Source organism: Lepidochelys kempii, chromosome 1 (assembly GCF_965140265.1).
Source record: "Lepidochelys kempii isolate rLepKem1 chromosome 1, rLepKem1.hap2, whole genome shotgun sequence".
In the NCBI taxonomy this organism is placed as follows: domain Eukaryota; kingdom Metazoa; phylum Chordata; order Testudines; family Cheloniidae; genus Lepidochelys; species Lepidochelys kempii.
Window position 1 is genome coordinate 133,832,912 of NC_133256.1, and position 17,449 is coordinate 133,850,360.

The 17,449-nt window shown below is 40.7% G+C and overlaps 1 protein-coding gene across 8 annotated transcripts in view; it reads left to right on the top strand.

Annotated features, from left to right (window-relative positions):
- Positions 1-17,449, top strand: part of FRMPD4 (FERM and PDZ domain containing 4) — a 447,791-nt gene that overhangs the window by 401,893 nt on the left and 28,449 nt on the right. For all 8 annotated transcript variants that reach the window (XM_073354864.1, XM_073354871.1, XM_073354914.1 and 5 more), the window contains one exon: positions 4,942-4,987. In XM_073354864.1, the coding sequence (XP_073210965.1) occupies positions 4,942-4,987 (46 nt within the window). The remainder of the gene's footprint in view (positions 1-4,941; positions 4,988-17,449) is intronic.

The window sequence follows — 17,449 nt, forward strand, 5'->3', positions numbered from 1 at the left end:
CTAGTATTCATCTGAGTGTTGTAAGAGTTCATATTTTTCAGTAAAATAGATAGCAAATAACTTCTAGTTCTCAGTTCTTAAGAATGAATACAGATTGTGCCCTTCCCTCACTCTCCTTCTTTACATACTGTATTTTCTGTGATTATGAGCTAGAGGCAACTATTTTCTTGGTCCATATCTCTACACGTGATACTGCCCCGAACTACTCTGCCACTGTCTGATTCAAATGGCAAAAGAGGGACCATATTGCTGCACCTGCAACTTCACAGACAAAGTCAATGGCTAACACTGCATTGGAATAAGAAAAGGAGTACTTGTGGCACCTTAGAGACTAACAAATTTATTTGAGCATAAGCTTTTGTGAGCTACAGCTCACTTCATCGGATGCATGCTGTGGAAAATACAGTGGAGAGATTTATACACACAGAGAACATGAAACAATGGGTGTTACCATACACACTGTAACAAGAGTGATCAGGTAAGGTGAGCTATTACCGGCAGGAGAGCTGGGGGGAAAAAACCTTTTGTAGTAATAATCAAGGTGGGCCATTTCCAGCAGTTGACGAGAACGTGTGAGGAGCAGTGGGGGGGGGAATAAACATGGGGAAATAGTTTTACTTTGTGTAATAACACATCCACTCCCAGTCTTTATTCAAGCCTAAGTTAATTGTATCCAGTTTGCAAATTAATTCCAATTCAGCAGTCTCTCATTGGAATGTTAATGCCTCATGTCCTCTGAGAGAGATAATACTCAGTAATATCCTTTGATCATTTTTTAATGTTCTGTAACTTGATTCCTAGACCATTGATAGTCTCTTTTTCTTACGGCTGAAGTACCTGCAAGGAGTAGGTGGAATGGACAAATATAATCATAATACAGGGTTTTGCAAAGGTCAGAGAGATGAGACACTGAATTTCCCATTCTCATTGCAACTTTGTAGACTTGTCCTCCTCAGTTAATTCCCTTTTCTGAAATGAAGAGAACTTGGCCATAGATACTTGAATTCTTTGTTGGCTGGGCAGATGATAGAGCACCTTAAAAATCTAGAGGCTTTGACAATGCCATGAAATATAGATTTGGTCTTTTAGCCTGTGTGGTCTAAATTCTACTTTTGATTACAATCTTTTTTCAACTCATTAAGTGATGGGTGGATCAGTAGAATAAAAATGGGGAAATCTGATGGAAGTTACAGACATTTTGATATGCATAAATACCTTCTGAAGCTATGCTTTAGGTATGTGAATAAAAGAGAAAAGAAGCTTGTGCAAAGGGAAAATTTGACAGTGATTTTTTTGTCTTTGCCTTGTGCTGTTGCTGTCCTGAAGTTTTTAGGAGAGCAATGGTGCAAATTTAAATTAGGTCACATGATCAGTTTGTTTATGTATTTAATATCTAATAGCACACACACATCCGGTGGGGTGAGTGGGTTGTGTGTGTGTGTGAACATATATATACACTTTATATATATTCCCTATATATACACACTTGATGGAGTTGTGTAGTATACAGGTTATATAGTTTTAATATATATGTGTATATATATAAAAGTATCGGGGTAGCCGTGTTAATCTGTGTCCACAAAAACAATAAGAAGTCTGGTGGCACCTTAGAGACTAACAGATTTATTTGGGCATAAGCTTTCGTGAGTAAAAAAATCGCTTCTTCAGATGCAGCCTGAAGAAGTGGGTTTTTTACCCCCAAAAGCTTATGCCCAAATAAATGTTAGTCTTTAAGGTGCCACTGGACTCCTTGTTGTTTTTATATATACACATTATATCTATATAGGAACTACATGGTGATGTGCATGGTAAGGGTTTCATCAGCATGAGTTTGTGCTAGTTTTGAAGTCATGAGTGAGTGTAATAATGATACAAGTGCTTTCAGATTGAAAGATGAAAAGAGCTACGTAAGAGCAAGGTATTATTTTATTTATTAATGCAGGTCATCTCAAACAGACGGTGATAAAACATTTACATTACATGCCACCATCGTGCATTTTGCATGAGCCATATGTATTACAGAAAACTATTTTAAGTAATGTTTTAGAGTCTTTAAAAATTGTATTTTAATGTCTACTTTGTGTGCCTCTCTATCCATAAAGCCAGGTGCCTCAGTATTATTAGTCCAATTGTACAAGGCTCAGAAGGGACCCTAAAAATATCTAAAAATGACCAGATATGTCATCTTATACCTAAAAATGCCTGATTTATGGTCCAGTGTCAAAGGTCATTCCAGTGCAAATACTGGTCCTATTCGAAGCTGGAAATTTCCCCCAAGATAGAATTTTAAATTAGTCACCTTCTTGTTATAAAAAAAAAAAAAATCTGATACTGGCCCAGTTAGAATCTTGCCTATCCTGGGTCTTGGACAGGTTTAATTTAAGGAGGGAAAACAGTTCTATGACAAATTATTTTTTTAAAATGACAACACTTTAAAGTTTCCTATAGCAGAGCGCAGCAGGGCCCCCTCAGCTCCTGCCTCTGCTAGGGCCACAAAGTTACTTTGAGACCCTGGGGGGTTAGTAACCACAGGTGCAGTTTATTTACAGGCTTGTTCCCACCACCATTTCACCATGTACAGTTGGCCCTTCACCACCTATAGGAGGGAGGTGCTACCTCCCTACCTTTTCCCTTTCTTTCTGCTCCCCCTTTGGTTTTCTTCCCCTGCAGCTTTTATACAGCCCCAGGCTATTTAGGCAGCAGCTGTCTCTGCTTCCCCAATCAGAGCCAGGTTATCTCCAGCCAGCTCAAATTTATTCCCCTAAATGGGAGCTGGCTGACAGAGGGTTGAATCAGCAACCCTTTGCTCAGCACCCTGTCACATGCCCAATGGTTGGAACATTAGAATAAGTTCCTGAGGAGGTGCATTAGTGGTGGCAAGGAAGGTGACCAATTGGCCAATTGAAATATTTGCCTCATGGCTCTGCAATATATTAGAAATTTGTCTGTAAATCAGTCTACTTACCTACTTTGGTGGATGTAGATATAGATAAATATGTAGACACCATATCTATGGTGATGAGATTTCACATGATAAATTGCCTTTATTGCATATTTTTGATTGCCCAAAATTGTAGTAGGTTTTTCACTAACCCGATATAGTTCTATTATTTTTATTAGTTGATTATAAACACAGGATTGAGATTCTCTCAAAATCTATGAACTTTAATTTAATAGAGGTTGAAGGTAATTCCCTCTATAAACTTCCATGATCCTAAAATTTGCTATTTTTCCTCAGAAATATCATCACCATGAGTCAAGGAGTACATACTGTTTCATGAGTGAATAAATCTTACTAATAGAACCTAGCATTAAATGCAGAATATGATTTCTGAAAATAAAAAATTCATGCATGTAATGTTCCTCCAAGCGACTATTTATTTTAACTAGGCTAAATGATTTGTAGACTTTTCTATGAAAGGATGTTTAATTTATTTACCATATGTAGCTCTTCCAAAGCTTCACTATCGTTCAGTGTTGTTGTTGTTATTTTTCTTCTTCTTCTGCCTGGGATAGAGGATACAATAGACAAAACCAAAGCTTTCAATTCCTCTTGCTCAAGGGGATATCTGTACTATTTAACATGATAACATGATTAATGGGAAGTTGATGTGAAAACTGAGAAAGTTTTATCATTTTGACTATAATTTTGCAAGAATATATGGTCAAAGTTTGCCCTCAGTTACACCTGTGCAATGCCATTGACAGGAGTAGAATCTGATAAGCTGGATGGGCTAATCTGTTGACTAATTCACTTAGCAGGTGCTGACTTCACCAGGTACATTCCAAACAGATTTTCTTACCAGTCTTTGAGTGTCTCCTCTGTTTCCTTTTCCCATGGTTCCATTGATTTTTTTCAATGGTATTTCAATAAAGTGAATTGGCAGAGCAGGGTGATTGCATACAGAACCAGTGACATGGTGCTTAATCCTACAATTGTGATTTATTTTAGTTGTTCTACTGAACAGTTCTGGCATTCAAATTAGTTGCATTTCACTTGGCCAGGCAATAAATCACATAAACAGACAATTAATTACATTTGAAATTAGGAAAGCCTACAGAAAATCAACTCCATCTCAGCAAAATGGCAACTAACCTTTTCTTAGCTAATAAAAAACAAGCAATCCAATGATGTAATAAATGAAGTATTGACTTGGGTTTTCTCGTTTAAATAAGCATTTATTTGTCCTTTAAGTTATCAGAATCACTTGATCATGCAAAATTTCCTAGTGGTTTCCTCTCCAGTTTTAATAGACTTGATATGGAATTTAGTGTTGTCCTGTAAACTCACCTGCTCAGATAATTGTGCTGCTTACCTGGTTTCAATTCACTGGTTTTACCCAAAGAAGAGCTATCAGATTTTTAAAGAATAATCTTTCTTTGATAATGTTGTAAATATTTTACTGTAATTGGGATATCCTCAAAATCTTCCTTTCCCCCAATTCCCAAAGATGAATTCAGGAAGACTCTCAGGGCCAAATTCTGCCTTCACTTTTACCTATCCCTCCCCAGTGTCTTCAGCTAAATTTGGCTCTAAATCTGCAGGAGCTGGATAACATGCGAAACAACTGCATTTTATTCGGCCAGTGAAAGAAATAAGTAGTTTGCAAATGATAAACAGATTTGATGAATCCAAACTATTCCATGCTCAGTAGGGAAAGCTATCATTGCTGTGCACAATTATTTGATGATGCCAATAATATCTCCCAGTGTAAAATGCATAATAAGGTTCAAGTCAGGTTGCTTTGTTACATTGGAAAACACTTCATTTTTAACATTCATTGTGACTTTGGCATATTATTCATCTCTCTAATGCTCTGGTATGTGATTGTAATAAACACTTGGCCACAGGATCACAGTTTTCCCCATTAGAAAGAAAAGCTTATTATCTTTAGAGCATGAAAGTATGGATCTTCACTCTGTTTTTTTTTTTCCTTACAGAAGCTGCAAAGAATCGATCCTCCTGACTGTTGTTCAACCTTACCCAGTAAGTATCTATAGTGTTTTCTGAACAGCAGGCTGAGTTCTATGCCCAGCAATTGTACTGACTTGCCAGGCAGACTGACAAACTCTCATGGTATGTCAGCGACACTCCTATTTGTAACCAAAAACTCCCAACTCCTGATTTAATAATGTTATCTCAGCCATGTGGGAGGGGGAGCTCAGGGCAGGTGATCTGGCAGTGCCAGGGATGGGCGGGGGTGGAGTAGGGATCTGGGAGGGGAGAGCCCCATCTGCATGCTGTGTTGTGAGCACTTTTGCCACTGCTGGAATGGGAAGTCATAGAATCATAGAATATCAGAGTTGGAAGAGACCTCAGGAGGTCATCTCGTCCAATCCCCTGCTCAAAGCAGGACCAACACCAACTAAATCATCCCAGCCAGGGCTTTGTCAAGCAGGGCCTTAAAAACCTCTAAGGATGGAGGTTCCACCACCTCCCTAGGTAACCCGTTCCAGGGCTTCACCACCCTCTTAGTGAAATAGTGTTTCCTAATATCCAACCTAGACCTCCCCCAAGTCATGAGCATTGCCATCTTGAATGCAGGAGCTCAAAATTGAGCAGCTCCATTGGCTCACTCCCTACGAGATAGGGATGATGCTGGCTTGCTATTGTTTGAGGCAAGAGTGATGGGCATGGCTTGGTGAAGGGGGCCTGTGTGTGTTTAGGGAGGAGACTCAGGCAGGGCAGGGAGAGCCCGAGAGAAAAGCAACCAGGGAGAGCAGGGAAGACGGGAAGCAGAGGTGCTTGACACCTTCCCCTGTATAGGGGCTCAGTGCTGGGTGGGGAGAGAGAAGGAGCCCCAGTGTGGTCTAGAAAGAAAGAGGATGAAAGGAGAATGAAGCTTGGCTCAGGATCTGGACAGGCTGAGTCTTTTGGGTGGGAGGCTGAGCTGGACAGGAAGGAGTGTGATGGGCTAGAATCTCAGTTCATTGAGACACTGAGATTTGGTCTGTTATTCTAATGGGTTTGGGGGATTTCCCTCCTCTGCAAGTCTCCTCCACCCAACCAGCTTTCAACCCAGGAGTAATCTGGGGGTTGCAATACCCTCAGAAAAGAGCCAGTTTTTGTAGTCCTCCCCATGTGCATCCACAGAGTTGTGCATTTTGTGATGAAAGATAAATATAGCCCGCTTCCACTCCCCAGCTTGTATGTTTGTAAAAGGAGAATTAAACCAATAGTAATGGATTAAAATATTGAAATGGACAACCTTATATGTAGATTTAATTTGCTAAAACTTCAGCTCTGTGTGGGTAGAAAAATCCAAGGTGTAATTGTTTTTACAGAATACAGATTAAATATATTAGCCATTGTCAGATTAAATGTCCCACCTTATACGTTAGAGACATTACTGTCAAAGAGGCATATGCTTAGCAGAAAGGCATATAGCAGCCTGTTTTCCAGTAGTGCATGCAGCAGCGAGAGCCAGCACACAGGAACGGGGAGCTGGGCCAGCCCGGTGAGACAAGAGCAACCACTCCAAGGTGAGCTTGGGGCTGGCTTGCTCTCCAACCCACCCGCCCCCTGCCTGGGCCTTCCAGTTCCTAAGGACAGGACACAACCCCCGACCCCAAACATATCACATCCCGCAGGGGCAGAGGCCCAACCCCCACTAGGCCTTCCGTTCCCAATCTTCCTGAAAGTAGTTTGAAAATGTTGGTCAGTAGGTTCCTGGGTGACTGTGGGCAAGTCCCTTAACTTCTCTGTTCTTCAGTTTCCAGCTCTGTTAAATGAGGATACCTACCTACCTCACATGGCTTTTGTGAGGCGTAAATCAGGATTACAATGCACTTTGAGATCTTTAGTTGAAAGGTGCTACTGTATTTCAACTGTGTGGAGTTGAGTAGTGTGATAGCGCTTTACAGCCATGTTCTACACTGAGCTGACCAATCCTGAACCTGTTTGGATCTTAGTGTGTAGGTAAGCAAATGAGAATCCAGTCCTGGCTGGCATATGCTGTGACTCCTCAGCTACAAACTACACTAACTGCAATAAAGAGGGAGGGAAGACCGACCAGGATCCCCAAAGGACTGCACATCTCTCTCTTTCTCTGTCAATCGCACACATACACACACCCAAGCAGCTGTATGGTCCCAGCTATGGAATGGGAGTTAATTAATCTGCCCTTGTCCTGTACCCTTCCAGGTAACTAATGCCAGCAGCGGTTATAGCAGGACACAGTGCATGCACTCTCCAACAAGACTGTGCAATGGCTGCTGCACAAGAATACTTGAGGCAGGGGGTTGGCCCCATTAAACGTATGTGCTGGCCATGCACAACAGGACCATTTACCTTCATTCTTTTCTTTCTTTTTAACCCAGATCGTTTTACTAATATCAAGATACAGATTTTTACCTTCAGTCGAGCATGTGCCACCCCATTGTAGTCAGAAATCTCACGGAGGTAGCTGGGAGCACTGTATTAGGCTCACTGTATGTTTAGTGGTTTTGATTACAATAAATATATTATAAAACATGAAAAAAAGTTCTCTTACACACATTTTTGCACAAGTCACCGAAGTCCCTCGTTTGACTGATTTGAGTCTTTGCTTTAAAGTCATGTGAAAAAAAGGGGTCTATCCTGTCATGCAGTTATATGTAGTTCAGTGAGCTGCTGTTGTATTCAGTACTGACAGTAAGGTGTAACTGTACATCTGTGTGGTCTTCTGGCTTGAGGTGGTTTTGCTTTTGATTGGATGATCAGGCTATCTCCTTTGCTGAGCTACATGGCGTCGATGTGAAGTAGTATCCTAAATGAACTGTGACTAAAATGAGAACAGAATTACCTCAAGATCAACCATAAACACAAGCAAACCAAGCAGCTGACTGGGGCCTTTCATCCCATGTGACCTCAGGATTCTCACAGTTCTTCCTCCAGCAGGTGGACCAGAGGGTAACTCAGGACCTGATTATGCTTCCAGGAGACGGGAGTCCCTACTCTTGCTTGAGGCCCCACAAATCAGTAGGCCTGTCCCTGCCCAGTGCCTCCTGGCCCTACAATCATAATAACACAGAGATATTAAATAACAAAAATAATTCAAGGTGGAGTAAAACCATCAACGTTATTAAAATAAAGAATTTCTTCTCCTTAACTCTGAGGCATCCACCATTAAACTAAACCAGGGGTTCTCAAACTGGGGATTGGGACCCCCTCAGGGGGTTGCGAGGTTATGACATGGGAGGTCACGAGCTGTCAGCCTCCACCCTAAATCCCGCTTTGCTTCCAGCATTTATAATGGTGTTAAATAAATTAAAAACACTTGTTTATATATGTGGGGGAGTGGAGGGGATGCACTCAGAGGCTTGCTTTGTGAAAGGGGTCATCAGTTCCATAGTTTGAGAACCACTGGAATAAACCTTGCTCATGTCTGCTGAAGCCATGTTTTGGGTCAGGAGAAGGGCAGGTGCTCACAGTGACGAGAGCCAAGGGAAATAGCATGGAAGCAGGACACACAACACAGTTTTCTTCAAAAAGGAATAGTGGAGCCAACTAATTTGTGTGTGTGTTTATACTGCCCCTCCCCCCTCACGGACTATGCACTGGGAGGCGAGGGACCTCACCATACCCCATAGCTAGCAGACAATGCCTGCACTCTGTTTGGGGCTATGGAACTCTAGCAGGTGCAGAAACCAGGTTAGTTTCCTAGTGTTCTTTGTTGCTAGATAGGCACACTAGTCACCGGCTGAATAGAGGTGGTGGGGTACCTTAAGCATTAATGTGGTAATTAGTGAGGAGGATATGACAGAGGTCTATAAAATCATGAGTTGTATAGAGAAAGTAAATAAGGAAGTGTTATTTACTCCTTCTCATAATACAAGAACAAGGGACCACCAAATGAAATTAATAGGTAGCAGGTTTAAAACAAACACAAGAAAAGTATTTTTTCACGCAACACACTGTCAACCTCTGGAACTCCTTGCCAGAGGGTGTTGTGAAGGCCAATACTATAACGGGGCTCAAAAGGGAGCTAGATAGATTCATGGAAGATAGGTCCATCAATGGCTATTAGCCAGGATGGGCAGGAACGGTGTCCCAAGCCTCTGTTTGCCAGAAGACGGGATTGGGTGACAGGACATGGATCACTTGATGATAACCTGTCTGTTCATTCCCTTTGGGGCACCTGCCATTGGCCACTGTCAGAGGACAGGATACTGGGCTTGATGGACCTTTGGTCTGACCCAGTATGGCCATTCTTATGTTCTTAGTGTGATAAAGGCCATTCTTCCTGAGTATGGCTGGTTGGAAAATGGTCGAGATTTTTCATGACAAAATTTGAATTAGTTTTCATTCTTCTGGTTTCAAAAAGGAATGATTTTAGTTTTATTAAAAATATTTCACAAACTATTTATTGTAGATTTTAGTTTTAAAATGTTTTAGGTTCTTCTTTTCTTCTTTTCATTTTCTCTAGCCCATGTTACCCCTCTTTTTAACTTGTTTTCATTTTTTCAGTGAAAGTGGGGAAATAGGATAAAGAAAGGAACAATAAAAAATCAAACATTTTGAATGACAAATTTTAGTTTTGAAAAAATGCCATTTTTTAACAAGTGTTTATGAGAAAAATGTCATCCAGCTCCGCTCCTGAGGAACATTTGTGTTCCCATTGCTGCAAGAAGAATGCCCACCAAAGGGAATTACAGAATTATCGTTATTTCTTTATTATTTTTCCTGAGGGAACAGTTTACGCTTGTTGTGTTTAGCGTTTGTATTGTTTTCATGCTTAAAATGAACTGTCCACTACAATTGTAGTTGAAAATAGCAATAATGTAGATTGATAATACTCTGGTCTGCTACTCAATGTAATTCACTTAGTATTTTTTTAAAACTTTACAGATTGATTTTGTTTAATCTCATTCATTTTAATTACAACCAAAACAAAACATTGTGGTCTTTTGTTCTTCCTGTCAATCTAATAAATCTTTCCCAGGTTAATTTGAATATCATCTCTGCTGATAAGAAAATGATTGAACAGCTGAAGGACTTGAAGTAGTTTAAAGTTTTGGGTTTTTGGAAGTTTGGTATTTGATTATCATTTGAAACCATTTTATTCTGTGAATGGATTGCCATCCCACAAGGTATCTTATTCAGTTTAGTTAATTAACTGGCCTATTGTGTTATGTGTTCAGACTTTATGAATGGAACTCATTTCATAGTCTGACATACCACTTTCTTCATTAACCCTTTAAACTCCTAGGGTAAAATCCTGACCCGCTGAGGTTGGTGGGAATTTTGCCACTGACTTCAGTGGGGCCAGGATTTCAACCATGGAATGTAAGGTAGTGTGATGGAAAAGGACAAACAAGTCCATTTTCCTTTTTATGGCCTTTTAAAAGAAGTGCTTCTGGACATATACTGTCATATGTTGTCAAGGTTCCTCCCCCACTCTGAACTCTAGGGTACAGATGTGGGGACCTGCATGAAAAACCTCCTAAGCTTATCTTTACCAGCTTAGGTCAAAACTTCCCCAAGGTACAAAATATTACACCTTGGACAGGCCGCTACCACCACCAAACTAATACTGGTTACTGGGGAAGAGCTGTTTGGACGCGTCCTTCCCCCCAAAATACTTCCCAAAACTTTGCACCCCACTTCCTGGACAAGGTTTGGTAAAAAGCCTCACCAATTTGCCTAGGTGACTACAGACCCAGACCCTTGGATCTTAAGAACAATGAACAATCCTCCCAACACTTGCACCCCCCCTTTTCTGGGAAATGTTGGATAAAAAGCCTCACCAATTTGCATAGGTGACCACAAACCCAAACCCTTGGATCTGAGAACAATGAAAAAGCATTCAGTGTTTTACAAGAAGACTTTTAATAAAAAAATAGAAGTAAATAGAAATAAAGAAATCCCCCCTGTAAAATCAGGATGGTATATATCTTACAGGGTAATTAGATTCAAAAACATAGAGAACCCCTCTAGGCAAAACCTTAAGTTACAAAAAGGATACACAGACAGAAATAGTTATTCTATTCAGCACAATTCTTTTCTCAGCCATTTAAAGAAATCATAATCTAACACATACCTAGCTAGATTACTTACTAAAAGTTCTAAGACTCCATTCCTGTTCTGTCCCCGGCCAAAACGACTACAGACAGACACAGACCCTTTGTTTCTCTCCCTCCTCCCAGCTTTTGAAAGTATCTTGTCTCCTCATTGGTCATTTTGGTCAGGTGCCAGCGAGGTTACCTTTAGCTTCTTAACCCTTTACAGGTGAGAGGAGCTTTCCCCTGGCCAGGAGGGATTTCAAAGGGGTTTACCCTTCCCTTTATATTTATGACATATGTCAAAGTCAATGTTTATTGAAAAACTTCAGTCAACAATTGTATTAGCTTTTTTGACTGCCACTGCACATTGAGTATATGTTTTCAGAGAACTATCCACAATGGCTCCTTGGCCTGCCTTATTAAACTTGTGCACTTAACTTGCCAGAATTTATGTTCCTTTCTGTTTTTCTCACTAGAATTTGACCTCCAATTCTAAAGGATGCCTTTTTGCCTCTAACCACCTCTTTTACTCTGCTGTTTAGCCATGGTGACATTATTTTGGTCGTCTTACTGTTTTTATATATATATTTATTTGGGGTATACATTTAGTTTGAACCTCTGTTATGGTGTCTTTAAATAGTCTCCATGCAATTTGCAGGAATTTCACCTTTGTGACGGTTCCTTTTAATTTCTATTTAACGAGCTCTCTCATTTTTGTATAGTTCCTCTTTTTGAAGTTAAATGCTACTGTGGTAGGTTTCTTTGGCACTTTTTCCTTACAATGATGTTAAATTTAATTACATTATGGTCGCTATTACTGAGTGGTTCAGCTATATTCACCAGATCCTGTGCACCACTTAGGACTAAATCAAGAATTACCTCTACCCTAGTCAGAAAAATGGAAGAGTGCCTCAAGCTTATTCTCTCTGATCCTCTCTTTCCAACACATTTTGTCTTATCTTTTACCCTTCCAGCTCTCATTTTCCACCCTATTCTGCCCCTAGTTCTCCTTTCCCTCCTAAATTTACCCTCCTCTAGTTCTCTCTTTATTCCTCCTCACATGCTCTTCTTTCCATCTGGTGGCTGGGTGTGGAATGGCTGATGATATTTTCAGTCACAGGACCTAACAGTCCTTCCTGCAAAAGCTGCTCTGTAGAGCTGAGTGTAGTGCAGCACCCCCCACTCCTCACAGACACACACTTTAAAAAGAAAAGGAGGACTTGTGGCACCTTAGAGACTAACACATTTATTTGAGCATAAGCTTTTGTGAGCTACAGCTCACTTCATCGGATGCATGCAGTGGAAAATACATCCGATGAAGTGAGCTGTAGCTCACGAAAGCTTATGCTCAAATAAATGTGTTAGTCTCTAAGGTGCCACAAGGACGCCTTTTCTTTTTGCAAATACAGACTAACACGACTGTTACTCTGAAAACTGTTTCCTTTATGCCTCTCAGCTGTTGAATAAGAAACAGAGGCCACTTCCACATGAGACATAACCAGCAAGAGTAAGGGGAGTTGCAGATACCTGAAGGTATAACTGCACAGGAGCTCAGCACAGCAGTAGTATAGACATGGAGATAAATAGGCCAGGAAGGAGGCCAGGTGATATGCCCCAGCATTCCACTAAATCTGGAACAAATCCTTGGTTTCAGTAGAATCATCTGGGACCATCTCAGTAAACTAGAATGTCTGATGATTTAGCGCATCATCATTGTTTACTATAGAATGAACCAGCTGATTTTTCCATGATGCTTTCATTAAAATAAGTATTGGCAATTCTTCACCTTGGAGGCATGTGCTGTGTATGTGCATGACCAATAACTGCAGTAAAAATAGCAAAATATAATTGGTTGGCTCTGATACACAACATTGTTTTAAAAATCCCAAACAGTTAACAAATGCCAGGAATAGGATAGCTACTTCAACATAGAAATTCATGTGTCAAAAATTTTACAGTTACTGTACATTGAAAATCATCCATCAGTGCACTGTGGTTGTTACATATTGTGCGGTAAAATATCTGACTTTTCAGTTTCGGGTGTTTTCATTATTTTATTACTTACACATGCATTGCTGCTGTTGCTGTTGCAAACTAGTTGAGATGTCTGAGTGAACAGCTTCACTTATGGCTTTGTATTGATATATTTAATTCACCTATGTACATTACTTACTATTCATCATAATATGTTTATTTCTCCTCCTGTTCATGTATTTTATGTACTTGCTAAATTTTGTCTCATGGAACTGACCTGAGGGACAGAGACAAACCAAAACATCAACACATTCTTCTTGCATGAATACAGTTTTCCCTATTTTGTGCCCAGCATGGAATATGTTTCATTTCATAGTAACCAACAGGTCAGTTATAGGCAGTAAGCATTCGCAAACCTAAAATTGAGGTTGGATGTATACAGATAGGTATATTCTTTTAAACGACCTTATTTTCCAAGCATATGAATGTGGACTCTGATTTGACATGCATTTTGCCAAAGTGACTTTCCTTCCCTTTTCTATTAGTCTGGTACTGGTGTTTTGTGTAGGGTTTATACCTGCTACCTTATTCTGAGCTGCTAAATGTCCCTTTTCCTGAGCATCAGTAAAACTATATTGTGCATCAGCCCTGCTTCTGAGAGGAGTCTGAGCAGGGCTTGTGAAAAATGGTAGAAACAGTTTTACTTCTCAGAATTTCACAGAAACTGTGATTTGACTGCAAAAAACGTGCTAAATTGTGAAAATTTCCATTTTCACAGTGAAAACTATTTAACTTAAAACTGGGCCCACTAACAAAAGTTGACCTGATTTTAGCATAAGTTAACAAAAATTGGATCCAATTTTGAAAAGTTAACATAATGAGAAGAATAATGAGACAAGGTATGTGAGGTAATATCTTTAATTGTGCCAACTTCTGCTGGTGAAAGAGACAAGCTTTGGCGCTTACACAGAGTTCTTCTAAGGTCTGGGAAAGGTACACTCACCCCCCTTTTGTCTCTAATACCTTGGGACCTATATGCTATAACAACACTGCGAACAAGAATAATAAAAGTTCAGTAGAATAGTTCTTACTCTGCAACAGTGACATCTAAGTCCTTGATGCTGCAAAGAGGTCCACACATGTAGAGAGCCTCACTGAGGCTTATGAGACCGAGGGTTTATGATTGTGGATCCCTGTGCAGGATCAGGGCTGTAAGATTGTAAATGTCAAATATATGGCTAGCCATGGGGAGCAAAGGAGGTATTCAGTCTTCACCTTTATATCCCCTCCAAACAAACCTCCAAGAGTGTATTACTCCATCTTTGTTCAAAGACCAAACTAACTGAGATACCATATAAGAGCTCTGAGTGTGCTATCTGTTGGCTGACTGGACTATTAATGAAGTTGTCCATGAGAATAAAACCCTAGACCATAGGGAGAAAGGCATTTTTATTTCATTGTCCATACACAAGTAAACATGATACAAGATCAAAGATAAATCTGAACTCTTAACAGAAATAACTGTTATTGGCATTATTTAGGTTGTGCTAGTATTTAGTTTGTATTTACATATTCTGATTCCTCCATTGAAATGGATCCTCACATTTGCAAAAATAGTTCTAATTAGGATGCTTTTATCACAGACAGTGCAAATATCTCACAATGACAGACACATTGCATCAGTGTAAATACCTCCTGCTTAAGGTCATTAACTGAGAATAATGTCTTCCATTTGGCTAAAAGATGGTGCATCAGAAACAAATGAACTTGCCACTCTGTGATTCATTAATCACTGGTATGCTCAGGCTACAAATATGAAGACATTAAAATGGAAATCACCTACTGCATATCCCTTCTATTTTCTTACTGGTCTTCTTTTGTTAGACATTGGAATTATGAAAGTTAATAAAAACTGTTTTTCTTTTCTGAATTAGTTCATCAGCTTTTAGAATGAAAATACCAAGAGCCAGGTTGATGTGGACATGAAAACAATGAGACACATATGCTATATTATGCCAAAATGCAGAGGCCACACCATTTTTAAAATTCTTAACCAGCTGGGACGATTCCCTCCAAATACTTCCCTCCAGTGCAAATTTTCACTGGTTACAAATGGGCCTGGCTTCTATAAGTCTGAGGGCAGGTCTGAGGACAAAGGCCACTCTACACCCTCGGGCCTGTCCAGGGTCCCTGGCTGGAAGCCAGAGTCCCAGCCCCTCTCCCTTCCTCCACACAGGATATAGGAGAAATGGGAACTCCATGCTGTGCGGGACACAGAGACATGTCCCCTTATCATGCAGTGGTACACTCAGGGCCCCTGCCCAAGCAACCCATTGTGTTACAGGGACTTCATTTTGGAACCATTTAAACCCACAAATAGCTCTGATATCCAGCAAAGTTATGACAATATAATGTAACCCCCCCACCAAACAAGATTTCTGAGATGCTGAGTAGAAGGTGAGAAAACCCACATAGCAATTTTGCCAATATTGTCATATGGCAAAAATTCCTTTCAGCCTCCAGACAAAACTTGTCAATCAGCCTAATCTCCTACATCATACGAGATCTAGCTCTAGGGGGGTGTCTCCTGCCCTTGGTGCAGTCTCTCTTGGGGTTCCAGCTTTCTCCTAACTGATCCCCTTCAATTTGCCTACAGTTAGACCAGTCCATAAACTCTGAACCCAAATTGAGTCTCTCCACCCTTCAACTTGCAGCCTTCTTTTGTTTCCTTGTTTGTTTCTTAGAGGCAGCCTGACGTGGTGCTGTGGCCCCTTTGCTATCCTAGGCCTTTCTGCCTCCTCGCCCTCTGTTCTCCTTCCTTTATAGCTGGGCTTGTTTTCTTTATTGCCAGCCTGATTGCCTGTAAGCAGGGAAGACTCTCCCCTCCCTTCTGTCTTTCTCAGTATGGGGTTTGTAAAGCCCATTATAGGTGGGTAAGGGCAGGGCTGGACCAGAGCCAAATTGGTGATTTACCAGCATTAAGAGCAAGCAGAAACTATCCCTTTTCTCCTGCCTTGTCAGGTGAGTTAACCGATCAGCCAGCCCCCTCATGGCTCTGCTTTCCACTGCCACCAGAAGTAGGAAGGTCAGGCTCCATTACTTGGATACCCTGTGGGATAGCACCCTGCACACACTGGAGAAGGGAAGGAATGAGAGGGAAACGTCACCCTTTCTCTCTCCCATACACACATACACACTGCAGAGAGGGTGAGGGGAAGTAGAAGGAGTATGTGTAGCACTGCCCCAGCCACTTCCCCTGGGGCATATGCCCCTCACAGATATGCATATATATCCTTCTGGTCATTCACATAGTGTCCGATATCTAGTGACCATGTTGTGTTGGGTCTCTCTAACAAAAAATTGTCCGGAGACTGATAGAGGACTAATGCATTTACATTTGGGCAGTGGGGAAGAATCGTTCTCCTGTGAGAGAGGTAACAGGTTTTATTTCCATGTTTGTTGTCTTGAATTCTCTAGCATGTGGTGATGATTAGACCAGAATAAATTTAAATAGTGGGTTGCACTTTAGATTAGCCCATTTTATTAGCACTTCTTAACTTGTGCAGTATTTTCAGTTATCTGGGGATCCTGAAATGAAACCTGACCTCATTCTAGTTCCCTCTCAAGCTCTCTTGAGAGTATCAGAAGAAACTAAATGGGACCGGTGCACCATTCTTTCTCCCTCTGACAAAAGTGTATTTCAACAAAACTGAATTGCTACAGAGAGTCACACAGCAGCAATGCTCCTTTTGCCAAGCCCTGAGGTGCGTCCATTAGAAGATCAGATAGCCAATGGCCTTTTCCCTAAAGCATGTCAGAGGAAGGTTACAGCTCTGGATACTTTTTACTGTTCACTGGGAACTCATGTGGCTTGTGAAATTTTACTTTGTGTTTTGTTTTTGTTTTTTGCTTCCTTGCATAAATTCTTGCTGTGACCAATAAATTTTGACAGCAGGTATAGGCAAACAAACCCTAGCAAAATAACATCCTGCTATCCCCAAACTGTCCTCTTCCTGAATCAGACTGTGTTCAGGCATGGATCTTTACTTTCTCAAGAGATCCCTGGTTCAGGATCCCTGACCTCTCACCCCAATCTTTATAGTAACCAGACTCCTCTCTACATTACTGCTCTCTGTGTTTTGCCCCTGTCACTGAATGTGTGCACCTTGGATTATTTTCCACAGGGGAATTAGCTTGCATTTTTCTAACCTGATTCTCATTTTGTTGTTTTCTGGGTTAATGTTTCTAATCTTTTCAGATCTTTCTGTATTATTTAACAGTCCTCACTGGTTTTTGCAACTCATCCCAATTAGTCTTACCTGGGGATTTCCTATCATATAACATTTCTAATATGCAGCTTCCCTGTCACAGCTGTCAGAGAAAGTGCAGATAAGCATGATCCATGAATGTGAGGAAGGGAAACTTGTGTTTCCTGGCTCAAGTTTGGATGCAGGGAACTGGGTTGATGCTATGTTTACTAATAGAATACAGA